This window comes from Solanum stenotomum, unplaced genomic scaffold (assembly GCF_019186545.1).
Source record: "Solanum stenotomum isolate F172 unplaced genomic scaffold, ASM1918654v1 scaffold19602, whole genome shotgun sequence".
Lineage (NCBI taxonomy): Eukaryota > Viridiplantae > Streptophyta > Magnoliopsida > Solanales > Solanaceae > Solanum > Solanum stenotomum.
This window is the reverse complement of record NW_026025628.1, coordinates 1-18,125: the sequence shown is the minus strand read 5'-3', so window position 1 is coordinate 18,125 and position 18,125 is coordinate 1. Positions and strand designations below refer to the sequence as shown.

Below are 18,125 nucleotides of genomic sequence, written 5' to 3'. Positions count from 1 at the left end.
CTCTATTGACACGTTTAACTCAGAAAGGTGTGGTTTTTCAGTAGTCAAAGGGATGTGAAGAAGGTTCTCAAAAATTAAAGACTTTGTTGACTCCGACTCCGATTTTGACCTTACCTACGACGGAGGGTGGTTTCACGATTTATTGTGATGCGTCTCGAGTTGGATTAGGTGGTGTCTTAAGGCAGAATAGTAAAGTGGTGCCATATGCTTCTCAACAGCTAAAGATTTATGAGAAGAATTATTCGATACACGACTTTCAATTGGCCACAATAGTATTTGTACTCAAGATCACACGTCACTATCTTTGTAGTGAGCTGTGTGAAATCTGTTTTGATCAAAAGAGTCTGCAATACATATTCAAGCATAGAGATGTGAATCTGAGGCAAGGACGGTGGTTTGAGCTACTTAAAGATTATGATCTTACTATCTTGTATCATCCCAGAAAGGTGAATGTAGTGGCAGATGCCTTGAGTAGAAAGTCCATAAGTAGTTTGGCCGATTCACCATTGAAAAGCGATCTATGGTCATGGATTTTCAGACATTGGCCAGTTGGGTAGTTCAAATTGATCATACAGTGCTGGGAAGGTTACTTGCAGATATGGTGGTACAATCATCCTTAGTTGGACAAACCAAGACTTGCCAATATGAAGACCCCCATCTTGCTGACTACGAGATCAAGCGCAAAAGGGAGGTGTTAAGGCATTAACTATGGATAGCGAAGGTGTGTTACATCGACATGGTAAACTGTGTATTCCCACAATGGGTGATGTGAAGCAGCTAATTCTGTAGAGGCTCATATCCACTGCATTTTCTCAACAGAAACTCCACATTCTCCCACCCACAGTCCCCGAACAAAAAGATGTATATAAGGACACAAAGGAGAAAGAAGATACCTCATGAAATAAAAGGGACAAAACACACTGTAGGGATAGGGGTCATCAACAAGAGCAGAGTTCCCTTCCGAAATACGGGAGTGACATGGCTAAACCCAAATTTGTGCCACCTATATGCTGTTTCTAAAAAAGTTCTTGAAATAATTATTGCTTTAAATAAAAAGAGCAGTTGGAACTTACTTCAAGAAATGTGTTTGGACAGTCTGCTAAATGCTGCGCCAGGTTAAGCGCCACAGGGGTGGTAGGTGACTCTCCAGTTGTTATGTGTTCGAAATAAAATGTAGCCAAGTTGTCCACCGCAGATGCACACTAGAATAAAATGATTAGAGTTAGTCTGTTGAGAATAAATTACAAGTTTATCCCAGCAGCCTTGTTGTTGAAATGTGACCATCTCAAATTAAGAGTTTTAAGTTGTCAAGAAGAACACACTATTTAGTACTTAATTATATTATGTCTGACTGACATGTGGACCTGATTTTTTATCATGGGCCAAGCACGTAAAAGCGTTGTTTTCTTCTTGGGTGGCAACGACATTTGAACCTTTGTCTGCTCTGATACCAAGTTGAAATGTGTGACCACTTCAGGTAAAACCATAAGCTTTTACCACACTTTTAATTATTTAGTTATAGTATGTCTTTTAGTTATAGTATGTCTCTGACACTTGCGAAAACTAAACAGATACAAAGAAATGACGTTTGACATTTCAAGGGAAGCGGTCGACAAAACACAACCTGTGATTTGATATTTTCATCCAGTACTTTAAGTCCAGACTCGAGAGATCCAGCAATAAATGTAAAGCTACTTGAGTCCAAGTTAAGTATCAACTGGATCTGGTTTTTCATCATGATCTCCAGAAATGTGAAGTAAGCTCCTGAAACCTGTAAGATAAGACGATTGGAAGTGGTTATGTTTTAATAATGGAAGGAATATAACATGATTATTTACAGAAGGTAAAGGAATATATACACCTCAGAATTCATGCAAGTGTGCCCCACTGGAGAGGATGCAATCTGGGATGAAACTACTTTTCAAGATAAACCACTCAAGTAAATTAAGTCAATTTGACAGTACTGTTCGTTCGAAGAGAATTGCAGCAATATAGCTGATTGAACAGATTAATTTTTGCCAGAATAACAGCAAAAAGGTCCACTTTTCAAATTATGGGGTCACTAGTTTAAAACTAAGTTGCTTGGACTCTCCAAAAATGCTACCGCACCCATGTCGGATCCTTAAAAATGCACTACTTGTGAAGGATCCGACACACACCTGATGATATTTTTGAAGAGTCCGAGCAACAAAGGTTTAAAATATTTGACTCAATTATATCAAGCAAAAGAAAATGTAAGCTAGACTGCTAATATGGGAAAGATCATGAGAAGAAGGGAAAAACTTGATTATTCCCTCAAACTACGTTTGGTATTTATAGTACAGTTTAAACAAGGGCTTTACCGTGATTTACTTTTTTTAAATTGGCAAGCTAACTTAATCGTAATTCATACAATACATTGTATGAGACCATTTAAGCATTGGAGCTGGTTTTATGAATAAGCAGCTATGTTTGGATAGAAGTCCTAAAACATAAGCAATTAAGCAGTAATGTGTTCGATAAAGAAGTGCTGATAAGCAACTTCTGTCAAAATTACTGAAATGTCGTCAAAACTTTAAACACACGGACGTTCTTTTGGAGAATCTCCTCCAAAATTTTAAATAAAATTATGCGTTAAGATAATTATGTTTTGTAATTTCTATCTTTAGTGCTAAAGATTAGTTTCAGAATTTCAAAATATTTTTGTGTTTGTTTTCTCTACTGGACAAACAAGTATAATTTTGTTTGTTTGACAGAAGAAAAGAGTAATTCCAATATGCAAAACAAAATAAGTTATTTGTGGATATATAACCAAACAATTAAAGGAGGACTAGAATTAAAAAGAAAAGATCTAAAAATTGTACGAAACAATCTAGAATTCGATGTTTCAACAAAATAATAATGTCTAAAAATCTAAATAACACATACAAAATATATAGTTTTATTTTTAATTAGGAGCAGAATCTTAATTACCACCTTGAAAAGTTAACAGAAGATCAAAGAATGAAGATAACTGAATTACAAAATATTAGCAAGCAATTTTCCTGTCAAATATATGTGCCATAACACTCTCCTAATTTACCAGAAGCTACTGAGGGAATTGAGTTTGTTGGAAAAAGGAAAATTCCCAGTGTATTGTGACAAGAATGCTGCAGTGAGTATAGCTCAAAATTCAGACCAAAATGGGTGAAGATTTCAAGAAGAGGAAGCTTCTTTGTAATCTTAGGACTCATTGTATAAGTACCCATTCTCATGGGTTGTATATTCATCAAGAAATACAAAGAAGCTTCCTCTTCTTCTTGAAATCTTCACCATTTAATTCCTAGTAAAATGAGAAAGAGACTCCATATCTGAGATGTGAACTTAGGAAGAAGAAATAAATGGTTGACATCTTCAGCTCCATTGTTACAAAGCAAACTTCTGCTACATAAATCAACTCCCCTTTTCTGTAATTTTGTGTGTGAAACAAGCTCCTTTCACCATTAACCATGCGAAACATTCCTCTTTCATAGGAGTTTTGTTTTTCCAAATACACTTACACGGCCAATTTTCAGTTGGGGGAGGACTTAACTGCTTGTAGCATTGATATAACAGAGAAACATCCCTTAAAGTCACATATCCAGCATAAAGAGTCATCTATGGACAGAAGGGGAGGAAAACTGTGTAGCTGAGAAAACAAAGAGCAAAGGTTGTCCACTTCCCAATCATTCATATTACGTCTGAATGTACATCCCAGCAAGAGTTAGAATAATACTTCAGGATTCTAAGCCACTGTATGTAGGAAAGGATATTGATGTTTTAAAGGTGAAGAGCCCAACCCCAAGTGTCTGTCCAGAATCTTACTTTCATACATTCCCAATTTCTACTGAAGTATTCGAAAAATGTCCCAGTGAGTTTTCAGAGGCTTCCATATACCACATGTTTTGGAGAGAAATGGTTGTGTGGTCATCCATGGATGAGAAATCCATATTTTGACACAACGACATCTCTCAACAATGCTCCCAATTCCTTATTGAACCTCCAAAGCCACTTGAGCTGCAAATTTTTTCTTTGAATCCTAAGTCTCTATTCTCTAATACCAAAACCTCCTGACTTCTTGTCTGTAGACACTTCACTCCATCTAACCAAATTAAAGGTTGCATTCTCTCTATTACCCTGCCACAGAAATTCTGTGTATTTTGTCTATTTTATGCACCACTGCTAATGGAAAACGGAACAACGACATGGTATAGGTGGGTAATGAATCTAGTACTCTTGATCATCAGTCATCACTAACCTTTGCCCAAGAGAAAGATACTTCCTCTTCAAGAAAGAGAGTTTTGTATTTGCAGCCATCTTTGAAGGTCCACTATTTCTTTGTGTTCTTACGAATCATATAATGTATTAACAAAGACAAAGAAAGAGGAAAAAAGAAAAGACCAAGGAAAAGGAAAAGGAAAAGGAAAAAGAAAACCAAATCAACTTCTTCTATGAATCTACTCCCAACTTACACAAGACTCGAAAATGGCTCAAATCTCCTCAAAGCAAAATATATAGCCATACAAATGGCACGCCAAACACATATAAAACTATCAGTAGCTCCTATCAAATCCATATTTAAAAATGTAATCTTCAAGAAAGAGAGTTTTGTATTTGCAGTACGCATCTTTGAGGTCGGCTATTTCTTTGTGTTCCTACAAATCATATAATGTATTAACAAAGACAAAGAAAAAGGAAAAAAGAAAAGAGCAAGGAAAAGAAAAGGAAAAAGAAAACCAAATCAACTTCTTCTATGAATCTACTCCCAACTTACAAAAGACTCTAAAATGGCTCAAATCTCCTCAAAGCAAAATATATAGCCATACAAATGGCACGCCAAAACACATATAAAACTATCAGTAGCTCCTATCAAATCCATTTTTAAAGATGTATATCTTGATAAAACTATTATAAACTTATAATCAAGCTACTTCAGCCTTTCTCATATGCTAGCATCATAGTCAAAACCAAATTGCCTAAATGTCAGATAAAACAAATGCCCCAAAAACAACAGGACTATTTCTTCCCACCACTGTGTTGACCTCTCAAATGTCTCAGTAGTCTGTACATTCTCATGTGTTGTAACAGACACTCTTGAGTATGATTTGTTACCTGAGTGGATGTAGACAACTTGCCCAAAGTAAACCATACGTTACACCTGCAACAAGCCCATTAAAAATTGGGGCTCTAACTCGGTGCACATGTGATGCTCCCGTTCTTTGTTGGGAGTACACTCCCAAATAAGTACAATGATGCAAAAAATTGTGGAGCTTGTTGCCAAGTTTATATGTTCCAAAATCAAATAAGATATTTTTGTTCAAAGCATAAAGCACCAGAAGTTTTAAAATCCAAAAATAATACCAGTTTAAACGTACTATTTTGTTTAACATTGTATAGTTGAAGGAGTTAATATTCATGTAATAAGCGTCTCAAGATATAAAATAACAAGAGAGCTTCTGAATCAAGCAGCTCTTAATTTTATACCTTTCTGTACGAGAGTATATCTGCCAAAGGAATAGATAGTGTCATCCTCATAGCTATGTCAAAAGCATCTGCAAGCGCTCTGTCTCCATAAATCTCAAACACCCCAAAATTGACGTAGTTACCAGCAAGTGCTACAGTGCAGAAGCATAAGTAATTACAGAATGAAAGGACCATCAGTTCAGTTCTTTACGCTCACATTTGTTAATATATTACATTTTCAGGATTACTGCACTGTTCATTAGCTAAATACACAGAGGGAGAGAACACATACAATCTGCTGGGAAAAGAGCAGCATATATTGTCTACAAGAAGACAAAGAGAAAGGGGAAACAAAAGAAAAAAAAAACAAAGGTAAGCAGAACTAGCTTAAATAACTTTTCACTCGACTGTTAAGAACAATACAATCATAGAATCCAGGTTTATAGAAAAATCAACTTTATAAAATAAACTAATTTCTTATTCAGAGGAAGAAACTCTTTCAAAATGAAATCAATAAGCTACTCAAGTTAAGTTCATCACAATAGAAGGCAAAAAGACAGAGAAAACAAGACAACCAAAAGCACAAGTAGTGAGCTCGGAAACTCTTCTCCGTGGCATCAAACTTTTTGTCAGGAGATAGTCTTGCAAGCAAACAACATATAGGAAGTCTTCCGTTTCAAGGGCCAACAATTACACAGGGAATATTTAAGTCACTACCAAGATACATAGATTAAAAGCTAAAAATCCTACCTCTTGAAAGAATAGTCAAGGAAATCCAAACACCCTTATATTTGAACTGATACATATCAACATGATTAGGCAGAGAGAGAATTCTGGATCCATATGCAACAATCAATTTGCTGACTTCACGAAAAAGAAGAATGCCACAGGGAGATGAAGTTTCAAAATTCAGTCGTTGGGACTTGTTCAGCACAAACTCTGCTACGAATTTAAGTAATGGTGTTGTCACCTATTCCATGCATTAACAGAAAAGGAGACATAGTTAGATTAGCTCTAAAGGCAGAAGAAGCTAAAAAGTCTCCCAGTGTGCACCAAAGCACAAGCACTATCAAGGAATCAATTTCCATGTAGTTTAATAGAAGACTTTGTTAAATTGTAAGGGGAAATTGCCCCCTATAACTTGACATCCCAAAAAGTAAGTATTATTTTGTTTTCAATAATTGTTGGATCTTGTTAAGTAAGCCAACCAAATTTTAACAATCTAGTAGTAGTACTCTTCATTTCACCAGCATGTTAATTCATATACACAAACATTCTATATCCAGGATCCACAGTGCAATAAGGGTAGCTCATTATTGTAATAGCAAGCAAATGTCAAGAGAGAAGCATATACATAGTATATTAGATGTGCTTCCACGGGGTACAACTTCTATGGAAGAATGTGTGGAAAACAGAATGGTTGTAAAGATTAAAACCAGGAGCTCTACAGCAATTATTTTCTTTTGACAAGGTAACATCACAGTATATTAATCATCAACACATAAGTGTTGGCCACCAAAATGAGTTTTTACATCAAAAGATCCAAAAAGAAAAAGTATAAACTAGAGACGAACTCTAGGTCCTTGATCTTCTATAGGGAGCCTAGGATGTCAATAACGGACACTGGATCATCTATGTACTCTGAATTACACCAGTAACAAAACATACGAATACAATTCATTTTTAATCTTTGCAAGGAGCTGTGAGTATCCAAAACACCTAGAGTTCCTTTCCTTCCATATTGTCCACCTTATTGTCACCGGAACATTTCTCCGTCCGTCCTAGTGTGTGCTGCTTTCCCCCTCTGTAGTCCAGCTTGTCAGGGCTTCTGAGGTTCTTCCTGGCATTGTATACCTAATGCCTCTTAAGCTAATAAACAGATCCCATATCTGACTGGTCATTTTACAATATAGGAACAGATGGTTAACTGCCTCAACACTTTGTCCACATAAATAGCATCTTGAGACCATATGAGTTTCCCTCCTCCATAGCTTATCATGAGTTAGAACTGGTTCTCTCAAAACCACCCAATTATATGGAATTTTGACTTTCTGTAGGAGTTCCAAGAGAGAAAGCTTAGTTGTGATCCCATCTGGTTCAGACCCTTGTAAGCAGAACTTACTGTAAATAGCCCTTACTATGACTGTTCCATCTGATTGTGTCTTCCTCATCCTATAGTCCCTTAAATTGATCTAGACTGCCACAAAAATTGGTCAAACTCTCCATCAATCAGTCCTGCAGCAAACTTCCCTCCTGTGTTTGACCAAACTTCATTCAATGTAGCTCCCTAATGCTGATTAAGTTGAAAATACAAGGATACAACTGCTTAAGACTTTCAATCCCCAACCAGTTATCTTTTTTTTTGAGAAAGGTAACATTCGTATGTATTGACAAAAACCAGTACATGGGTTGTACTGAAAATCATAATTACAACTTATCAACAAAACAGGATATCTGAATCTAAATTCTAAATAGAGCCAAGGATCTCAATAATTGACTCAGTATCCTCTAGGTACATCTGTTTACACCAGAAACAAAAAAGTTTGATACAGTTCAATTTGATCTTCTGAAGATCACAACTTTTGCTCTCAAAACATCTAGCATTTCTCTCTCTCCAGACTGTCCACTAGATACAGGCTGGGACAATCCTCCATCTATCTCTGTCTGAAGCTCCCCCACCTACCTCTTCCCAACTGCAGAGGAGGTGGGTGATTCTGTCAGGCATAGTCCAAATAACACCCCTGAGGCTGATAAAAATCCTCCAAAGTTGGGTTGTTATCCTGCACTGTAAAAATAGATGGCCAACTGTCTCAACCTCTTCTCCACACAAATAACATCTCGAACACAGAGAACTTCCTCTTCTTGAGATTTTCTTGTGTCAGGACTGCTTCTCTTGCCAGTAACCAAGTAAAACATGCCACCTTGAAAGGGGTTTTTGTTTTCCAGATCTGTTTCCATGGCCAATTTGGTGGTTGTTGGCCACCTTTGTTCAAAAACTTGTATGCTGAGTTCACCTTATACATGCCTTTGCTGTCTTTGTTCCACCATAATCTATCAGCTTCATTCTTTGTCCCTTTGAACTCTGCCAGAGCTCCGAAAAATTCTGCCACGGTTTCAATTTCCCAGTCATTAAGATTCCTTCTAAACTGGATGTTCCATCCTTCTTGTGTCCAATTGTCAGCTACACTCATTTGTTGATGTACTGCCAAAACATACCGTTCAGGGAAAAGATTCTTTAAACTAGCATGTCCCAGCCATTTGTCCTCCCAGAATGAGGTCTTGCTTCCATTGCCTACCCTCACAGTTGTGTTATTTATCAAAAAAGGCCAAAAGATTCTGATAGACCTCCATAGACTTATACCATAGGGTGTAGATACCTCATTTGTCATCCATTTGTTCTCCTCTCCATATTTAGCTTTAATTACTTTGCTCCAGTATTCTTGAGGCTCTTGTGAGTATCTCTATAACCACTTCAGTCTAAGTGCCTTGCTTTGTATTTTCAGATTTCTTACTCCTAATCCCCCTTGCTTCTTTCCCAAAAGAACCTCGTTCCATTTGACCAAGTGTCGAATAGTAGAGACATTTTCCTCACTCCCTTTCCAAAGAAAATCTCTCCTAATATTGTCTAAACTTTCTATCACTCCATTAGGGATGGGAAAGATAGACATCATAAAGGTTGGGAGAGCATCCAAAACAGAATTGATGAGAGTGACTCTGCCGCCTAAGGAAATGTACTGAGATTTCCATCTAGTTAACTTTTTCTCACACTTTTCAATCACCGAGTTCCAAATGCTCATGGCCTTAGACTTGGCACCTAGAGGCATACCTAGGTACATAGTAGGCAGGGAGCCTACCTCCCCTCCCAGAATTCCAGACAAACCCAACATATTAGGGACTTCATTGATTGGGAATAACTGACTTTTCCTCCAATTGATATGAAGTCCAGAAACTCCCTCAAAAAGCACTAAAATTGATCTCAGGATCAGTAATTGCCCTTCCTCAGCATCACAGAAGATTAAGGTATCATCAGTATACTGGAGATGTGTGACTTCCATGTTGGCATTTAAACTTTGGTTTTGGTTTGTGACTACCTCAAACCCTCTTAGACATTCATTATTCTTAGCCACCTTTATCATGTAATTTAGACCCTCCATGGCTATGATAAAGAGAAAAGGAGACAAAGGATCACCCTGCCTCAAACCCCTATTCGCAAGGAAAAAACCTTCAGGTGATCCATTGATAAGAACAGAAAATCTTACAGTGGAGATGCAATATCTTACCCAGTGAGCCCACTTCCTTTCAAAACCCATACATGAGAGCATTTTCAGCAAAAATTCCCAGTTTACATGGTCATATGCCTTCTCGATATCCAATTTGCACAAAATTCCTGCCTTTCCTTGATTAATTCTGGAATCTACCACCTCAATTGCAATTAGGAAAGCATCCATTATTTGTCTGTTTTTTTATGAAATCCATCTGTTGAACATCTACCAGCTTCTCAATAACTCTCTTCAATCTTTCTGTCAGCACTTTGGATAGAAGCTTGTAGACACTACCTATGAGACTGATAGGTCTGAAATCTCTCAGTTCCTTAGCTCCATTCTTCTTTTGAATCAAAGCAATGTATGTGGCATTGAAACTTTTCTCAAAGACAACAGAGAGTGGAAGTTCTAAAAGGTTTCCATGATATCCCTTTTTACTACATCCCAGCATTTGATGTAGAACCCCATAGTGAAGCCATCTGGACCAGGAGCTTTGTCCATTGCACACATCTTCAAACATGAAAATACCTCTTGTTCCTCAAACTCCCCTTGTAGAGCTTCTCTTTCCTCTTCCGTGATCATTGGACAATTGCTCAAGTTAACTGAAGGTCTCCAACTTGTGTTTTCTGAATATAACTTCTGATAGAACCCAATAATCTCCTCTCTGATTCTCACTGGATCCATCACAGATTCATCTTCAATCATCATATCCTCCTCTTCCTTCCATCCTTCACATTAAAGCAAAGTTTTTCTGAGAAACCAGACCACAAGTTTCTAATGGATTTCCACAGACTAGTTCCATAAGGATTTCCACAGACTAGTTTCTAATGGATTTCCACAGACTATAGGAGTTTTCACCCCTCTGGTCTCCCAAAAGCCCTCCTTCCTATATTTAGCCCTTATCACAGTGCCCTAAAGTGTTTGTCCCTCATTTGGGCATCTCCAATCCAAAGCCATTTCATCAGGAGACTTCTGTTTTGTTTTCTCAAGTTCCTGATTCCAATACCTTCTTGTTTCTTTGAAATATATAAAGTTTCCCATTTGATCAGAGGAAAACCTTTCCTCTCCATGTTTCCTTGCCATAAGAAATTCCTTCTGAGGGCATCTATTCTTTTACCCACATTTCTAGGAAGAGGAAACAAAGACATCAAGTAGTTAGAGCATCTAAGAAAAGGTTGATCAGGACTGCCTCCAAGAGAAAGGTAATGTGATTTTCTGATTCCACCTGGTCAGCCTTTTCTCACATCTTCCTGAAACACCAGTGCCGAATGAGTTGGCAGATTTAGTCATAATCTGCTCCACCAATGAGCTGGCAGATTTGATTATAATCTGCTCCACAAATAAGCTGGCAGATTTGATTGTAATCTGCTCCTGTAAATATGGGATTAGAATATATTATTCTAGGAATATAGTTTAGAGGAAATCCCTTGATTCAAGAATTTCCTAAGAATTAGGGATTGATTAGTTTATTTGATCTTAGTTGTTCTCTTATAAATATTGTACAAATACTATGAATAGAGAAATATTTTTGCAGTATCCAAACTTTAATGGTATCAGAGCCAGGCCCATCATGATTTGTTGTTCACCGGTATTGGGCCCCCCATTTAGAAATGTTCCCACTCCAGTTTAGGTCTGGGTGTGCGGGGGAGTGTTAAGAAGTTTCACATCTGTAGAGGGATTGAAAATTGGCCTCCTTATATGGAGTTGGACAAACCTCCCCTCATGAACTAGCTTTTGGAGTTGAGTTAGTCCCACCTATCATATATTTACAGTGTCGTCAGTAGAAGGATGGGAAATCGGTCTCTTTGTATGGACTTGAAAAAACCTCCTCTCATGAGCTAGCTTGTGGAGTTGATTTAGGCCCAGGTGCCATGTCTTTTCATGGAATCAGAGCGGAGACTTTTTCCCCTAATATCATATGGATAAAACAGCATTTCATGGAGAGGATCTTTCTGAAACATCAATAGAAGACAAAAGTTCTCCTCTGGAAGATCCTATAGAAAATCTGATGACACAAGGAGGCAATGCTTCTCACGGGCCCTTCCAGTTAACCTCTCATCGATTAAATGTGAAAAACTATCTGAAATGAGCACAGTCCGTAAAGCTTGCAATTGATGGTCATGGAAAGCTGGGACATCTGAACAGAGACGAAAAAGCGGGGAGTTGGAGACCCCAAGATGAACTCCTCGAGATCAGAGAATTCACTCGTGATTTTTTGGTTAATAAATTCCATGGAACCAGTCCTTGGTAAATCTTATCTCTTTTTTCCCATCGCTAAGGATGTGTGGGAAGCCATTAGGAAGACATATCTGATGTAGAAAATGCCTCTCAAATTTTTGAGTTAAAAACTAAACTATGGCAAGCTAAGCAAGGTGAGAAGAAAGTCACTACTTATTACAATAAAAAATGGTTTCTTTGTGGCAGGAGTTAGACCAGTATTAAATTATGAATGGGAGTGTATTGTGGATAGTGTGAAAGCAAAAGAAGGGAAGAAAATGAGAGACTACCTTTTTTAGCAAAAGGAGTTCAGCAAGGTCAAGTCGCGAATCATAGGAAAGAAATCCTATGCCCTCACTTCGTGAAACCTTTTCTGAAGTTAGTAAAGAGGAAACTAAGAGGAAAGTTATGTTAAAACCTGATTTAAATGTTGAACTAAAACTTGTTATAGACTCTTCAGCTCTTATAACAGGTGAAGAATGGAGATGACAAAAACAAAAGGTCATGGTGCGATCATTTCAAAAAACATTGGCACACCCGTGAAACATGTTGGAAGATTCATGCTTTCAATATCAAAATGGTCAGGCCCTCCAAACAACTTATTTTGATCAGGGCAGCAACTTTCTCCAGAAACATCTCCATTTAAAAGGGAACAACTGGAAATTATACACAAACTCCTTCAATCTCCACAATTTCGTCCAAATACACAAAATTCTTCAAATCCTTCCTGTTCTTTTGCTAAAACAGGTATTGTATTATCTGCTTTTCTTAGTGCCAAATAGATTCTTGGATCAGAGATTCAGGAGCTAGTGACCACATGACTGGAAGTTCCAGCACCATTCCCCTCTGTAAAATGTGTTCTGGCATGTGTTTGTTGGGGAATTCTAATAAATAGGATCAACCACCCATTGCATATAGTTCACTCCAAAAAACTTCTTCCAGATGTTCACTGACCACCACCGTATATCTGCTAGCATTGATTTCTCCTTCAGATCTATGTTGAAACTCCCAACAACACACCTGCTTAGCAAGCCAGTTTCATAGTTCATAGCTCCTCCAGAGATGGTAGTGTTGTTGCTGGTGTTGATTCGACCTTCAACTTTATCAACAACTAGCTAGCGCCTAGCCCTAAGTGAGTTTTCACAACGTATCTTTGGGTCAACCTTCCTAGGAATGTTTGTAATAAAGGCTCCTTTGTATTCATTCATGAAGTTGTCAATCTTAAATGTTATGTTGCACCACCCAGCATTGAATGCAATTGGTGGAATAATAATGACAGATCTATTTTCACCTTGCACCGTGACTATGCTTATTAATCTTCCAAATTTGCTGTTTTTTCTTGAGCAGAAAAAGTTCGCCCACTGTTCATTTAGCTTCAATCTTCTAGTGCAAGTACCAGAGTCTTTTGATGCCTCCTTGTAATACAAACACCAACCATCCATGGTTTCCCAGCTGAATGTACATGGTTCTGCGCATCAAATTTCTACTTCGTTCTACCCACTCAAACAAGACTTCAGCTCTGGCAATGAGTCGGGTGATATCATAAGACTTAAGTCCCAAAGCACCATAAATTCTGTTTTCCCCCATAAAAGATGCTATAGTTTTTAGATTAAAATCACAGAGATATGATTAGAAACGAATCTGTCAAGATGCCAGAAAGAAACTAAGATCACCGGGAAAAAAGAGANCCCCCCTCAAGAATTGTGCCTGGTTGCTTTCTAACTTCAAAACACCATACCAGTTCTCGAAATCTGAGCTAACTCTACCGCTCTTTGAAGAACAATTAAACCCTAAAAGGATTTAATGCAGTAGTACACTTTAACTGCTTACCACAAGGTACTGCATGTGTACATGATAACTTCAAAAAAGTACTTTCACCAGTTGAATCATTACAAATATTTGATTTTGTTTTTCAAATATACAAAAAACCTCTAGGATTAAGTGTTCTGTTATCAAGTGAATACAACATACCTAGTAAAATCCCACAAGTGGGGTCTGGGAAGGGTAGGTTGTACGTAGACCTTACCCCTACCTTTGTGGGGTAGAGTGGCTATTTACAGACCAAGCACTAACATATGGATAAAACAACTGTAAGCATATAAGTTTGATGATGATAAGAGAACCATGGTGAGGTAGAAGGAAGGGGTTGATGGATGCAACTATAACCAATTATGGACGAGCTTATGTAATCATCAGAGCAGTATGTCAAGTTGTGGATTAAGACTCACCTCTGGGGTGTCTGCCCATATTGTTATGGCCTTGAGAAGAAGAGGAATATGTGCTGGATATAACCAATCAAATAGAAAACCGTATGTCCTTCGGCTGTTGAATGGTAGGAATAGGAGAACAAAGAAAAAATTAGTGTGTCAAAAATATTCAAGTCTAGTCCCTAAACAGAAAATATTGATATTGACCATGCTACTAACCTGCTTGTAGCCATTGCAATTCCTCTAAGATCCCTCATCAACCCAATTAATGCTTGTTTAACATCATCAGTGTGAAACAAGGCATCTGGTATCAATTCCAAACTGAGCAAGACCTTTTATTGCATCATTAAACTCAAATTATCAGAGTGAGGAGCAGAAACATAAGTAAAGCTTCTGAATTTTTTAATACTAAAACAAAGTACTAGGAGCAATTAATTAATGAAAAGAGAGTTGAGCAATTTGTGGTGCAATTAAACCAAAAAAAAAAGCTGAGGGGAAAAAACACTTCGCATACTATTCAAGGTAAGACAAATAAGAATGTTACATTAATCACCATCGCAAAAACATGAATACCTGCAGAAGTGGATCCATTGATGCTTTAAATTTCAAAAAGCTATCTTCCATGAAGATCAATAAGCCAATAATATAGTAGAAGGTAGTTCTACTACGAGAGCACCTGTAGTCCCCCAAAAAGGGGAATTCTTCCCTCTGAATATGCAGAATTTAAAGTATCAGATCAAAGCCGCAAATGTTTAGGAACAACTTGAAAAGAGAGCAATATACCGCAGTTACAAACAATACTTACATTCCGATTGGAGATTATTAATTGAGTGGTATCCAACTTTACCAGAAGTTTTGCAGTCATATATCTGTCAATTCAAGAAGGTTAAACTAATTACAAAGAGCCAGGAGATGTCCTCAATTCTAATAATAGCAAAAAAGTTGAGAAGAATAGTAAGATGATACTTGCCCAGACGCCATTTCCAACATGAGATTTAATGTTTGACTGATAACTCCATCACTCTAATGAAAAAGAAGAGAAATAATGATTCACTTTCATCGAAAAATCAGAAGATTAGTTACCTTATCAGAAAAAAAAAATCACAAGAAATCAACTATTACAATTACCTCTCTGTAAAACTTAAGATTCGTTGCTATCTTCCCAACAATGAGATTCAATATAAGCAGATGATCATGGAGCCCAAGAAGCTCAGCCAATTTAGTATATAGTTGCTGCAGATGAATAAATGGATTAAATACCCAGTAAGAAATGAAATAAGAAGTTAAGCACTTGGGTAAGATAGCAAAGAAATTTCAATTATGTACCTTAGATGAATGTATTGCCTGATCTCCAACATACGACTTTCTGAAGTTCTGGAAGAACACAAGAATAGCTAGATCAAGGCGTTGTTTGGTTGTTTCTGCATATCTCTGGATTATATGAAGAATGACAAAAACAATACGTGAGTACCAAAAATGTCACCCAATATATGCAAATTTGATCAAGTTACTAAGGAAAAAACAAAGTACAATACACAATAGAGTTAGACCTTCATTTTAATTCAGCTGAACATGACAAAATAACTTCTCTACATTTTAATGCTATATTGCCAAAGTATCAAGAGGAAATTTGAGTGAACCTGACTGCATAAACCACTATCAGTAACATTTATCAACCGCAGTACACGTGCTGAAAGTTCTGCATCATGGATTTCTTGACATTCGCCACTGAAAGTGGAAATATACATGAGAGAAAATTAGGTGAATGGCGAACCTAGAAGATTCACAACACAGTTAAAATAAGCATATAGCTGGCAATACCTGTATCCACTAAGCTGCTTAGTCTTAACAATAGCTGCAATAATGTGAACTATCCAAGCAAATTTTGTTTCCACCACTGTTAGAACCTGGGGCTCAGCAGATTCCTGTTTCAGACAGAAACAAATGTATCACTGCAAACACATAAGCTCCATTGGGCATTCAACTCTTACAAATTATTAGATGACGATCTAAGCATACCATATACATCTGAAGCAGAGGATCAGTAATCTGCATAATGTATGAGCTACAGCTCTCATACTGTATCGAACAAAACCGAATTCAGAAAATTCAGTAAGTCAAAAACCAACAGTCAAAACATATTCTAAGCAGTCTGAACTAAAAAAAATGAACAGAAAGTCGAGCAGCTTTCAGAACATTTTGATAATCTTTGAAGTGTCGATATTTTAGAGTCTGAACCTGAAATCTGCAAAGATTAGGAAGGCAGTCGAGCTGATCTTGAAGAAGTTCGACATTGTCAAGGGGGTTCTCTGAGAGATCAGAAACTTCACCCTGAAACACCAAAACATAACAGAAAGTAAATCGCAAGCCACAACTTAATATGATAACTCTTGATGCAACCTCACATGCAAAATCGATTCAGTGCAACCTGAAAGGAACCAAATCGAGATGTGATAAAACTTTTGACAATCTCTGGCACAAAATCACTAAGCAGGCTTGGTGTGTCTCCCTTCAAATATGGAACCGACGAAACCAATCTAGACCACAGCCCAAGAAGGTAGTAAACGCTGCTGCTAGCCCACTGATCATGGGAATAAAATCAGAAATTTCGTGAAAACAGAGTTAAAATTTAATGACCAAAGGCTATTGTTGAATCCAGTTATCAAAGAGATAACCTGCCAAGACTGCAAAGATCGCAAAGTAAATTCAGCAACCAGATGTATCCAGTCCCCATAACTTTCCACATTGACAAGCTCCGATAGCTGTGATAGAAGTATCAAAACCACATAAAGAAGGCACATCAAACACATTGCGGGGAAAAGGAAGATGAAACAAAATATCCTGGCCTGGTCAGACTTGAGACAAATGGTAAATTCTGCAATGAGCATGTCAATGAGAAGCAAATTTAAGAGCAAGAAATGGTCATCCAAAAAAAAAAATTAAGAGCAAACAAATTATCCATGAGTATATTCTAATGAAGACTTTGATATGATCAACATTATCGAAGAATTGGCTATACCAACTTGGTTCAGGTTATGGACCTAAAAATGGTTTAGTAATACAAGATTCTTCATCTTCATTCTACATACGCACTAGCAACCACTTCAATATGATGTTGTATTGACTGATATTATTATGCTTTTATTTTTACTAAATGGTAGTAAAAACAACATTATTCTTATTTCACCTTACATGAAGTTCTTTTAGATTCAAACAATGTCATATTCTGGTCCAATTGGTACTATGGAAATCTCAAAATTATAAACTAAACATACTTTACATCTTCTCTTGGATTATCTTAATATTATTATTAATTCACAACTCTTGGCAAGATTAAAGTACTTGCTAAGATCCTAAGCAGAAAAATCACGAACACTTTAACTATTTAATTAATAAACCTCAATCTTTAGGCAATTAAAATATTCATCTATTGCTTCAAAGTTTCTAATTATTAGTTTGTGTAATTTCAGAGACCTATTTCCAGGTTTGGGTTCATAACACTGCCTTCCATTATGGTTTGCGTTTTTATGCATGCCTCCTGTATAATTACATTGTTACAATAGTTGACATTTTTATTTTGGAATAATAATATACTTTAATATTTCAAGCTTATCCTTTTGTAGTTTTAATTAATGAACGCAATCATCTCCATATATTCTATTTATGCTAAACATTGATATGAAATTAATACAGTATTATCAAATGTGAGAAATATAGGAAAAGAATATTATTGAATTGTTGTTGTTTACATTATTACATTGAGACCCTATTTATAGACCCTAGAATACAATCCTTTACCAAATAGGATACTATTTAGTATTCCTATTTCTATTTCTATTACTATTCCTTTTCTAATAGAATTGTATATACCTATTTCTATTCTAATAGGATTGTATAAATCTATTCCTATTCTAATGGGATTGTATAAACCTATTCCTATTCTAAAACTCCCCCTCAAGCTAGTGCATACAATTCATGT

At 36.8% G+C, this 18,125-nt stretch overlaps 1 protein-coding gene across 1 annotated transcript in view; it reads right to left on the bottom strand.

The window, feature by feature from the left end:
- LOC125850824 (uncharacterized) overlaps positions 1 to 16,908 on the bottom strand; it is a gene marked incomplete at its 5' end in the record, with an annotated part of 28,240 nt that extends 11,332 nt beyond the window's left edge. The window contains 17 exons of the mRNA XM_049530657.1: positions 1,074 to 1,202; positions 1,625 to 1,771; positions 5,482 to 5,612; positions 6,211 to 6,430; positions 14,168 to 14,261; positions 14,366 to 14,478; positions 14,720 to 14,854; positions 14,952 to 15,015; positions 15,117 to 15,169; positions 15,275 to 15,379; positions 15,473 to 15,577; positions 15,787 to 15,874; positions 15,968 to 16,071; positions 16,166 to 16,225; positions 16,385 to 16,477; positions 16,575 to 16,727; positions 16,822 to 16,908. Of these exons, the coding sequence (XP_049386614.1) occupies positions 1,074 to 1,202; positions 1,625 to 1,771; positions 5,482 to 5,612; positions 6,211 to 6,430; positions 14,168 to 14,261; positions 14,366 to 14,478; positions 14,720 to 14,854; positions 14,952 to 15,015; positions 15,117 to 15,169; positions 15,275 to 15,379; positions 15,473 to 15,577; positions 15,787 to 15,874; positions 15,968 to 16,071; positions 16,166 to 16,225; positions 16,385 to 16,477; positions 16,575 to 16,727; positions 16,822 to 16,908 (1,881 nt within the window). The remainder of the gene's footprint in view (positions 1 to 1,073; positions 1,203 to 1,624; positions 1,772 to 5,481; positions 5,613 to 6,210; positions 6,431 to 14,167; positions 14,262 to 14,365; positions 14,479 to 14,719; positions 14,855 to 14,951; positions 15,016 to 15,116; positions 15,170 to 15,274; positions 15,380 to 15,472; positions 15,578 to 15,786; positions 15,875 to 15,967; positions 16,072 to 16,165; positions 16,226 to 16,384; positions 16,478 to 16,574; positions 16,728 to 16,821) is intronic.
- Positions 16,909 to 18,125: the final 1,217 nt, after the last annotated feature.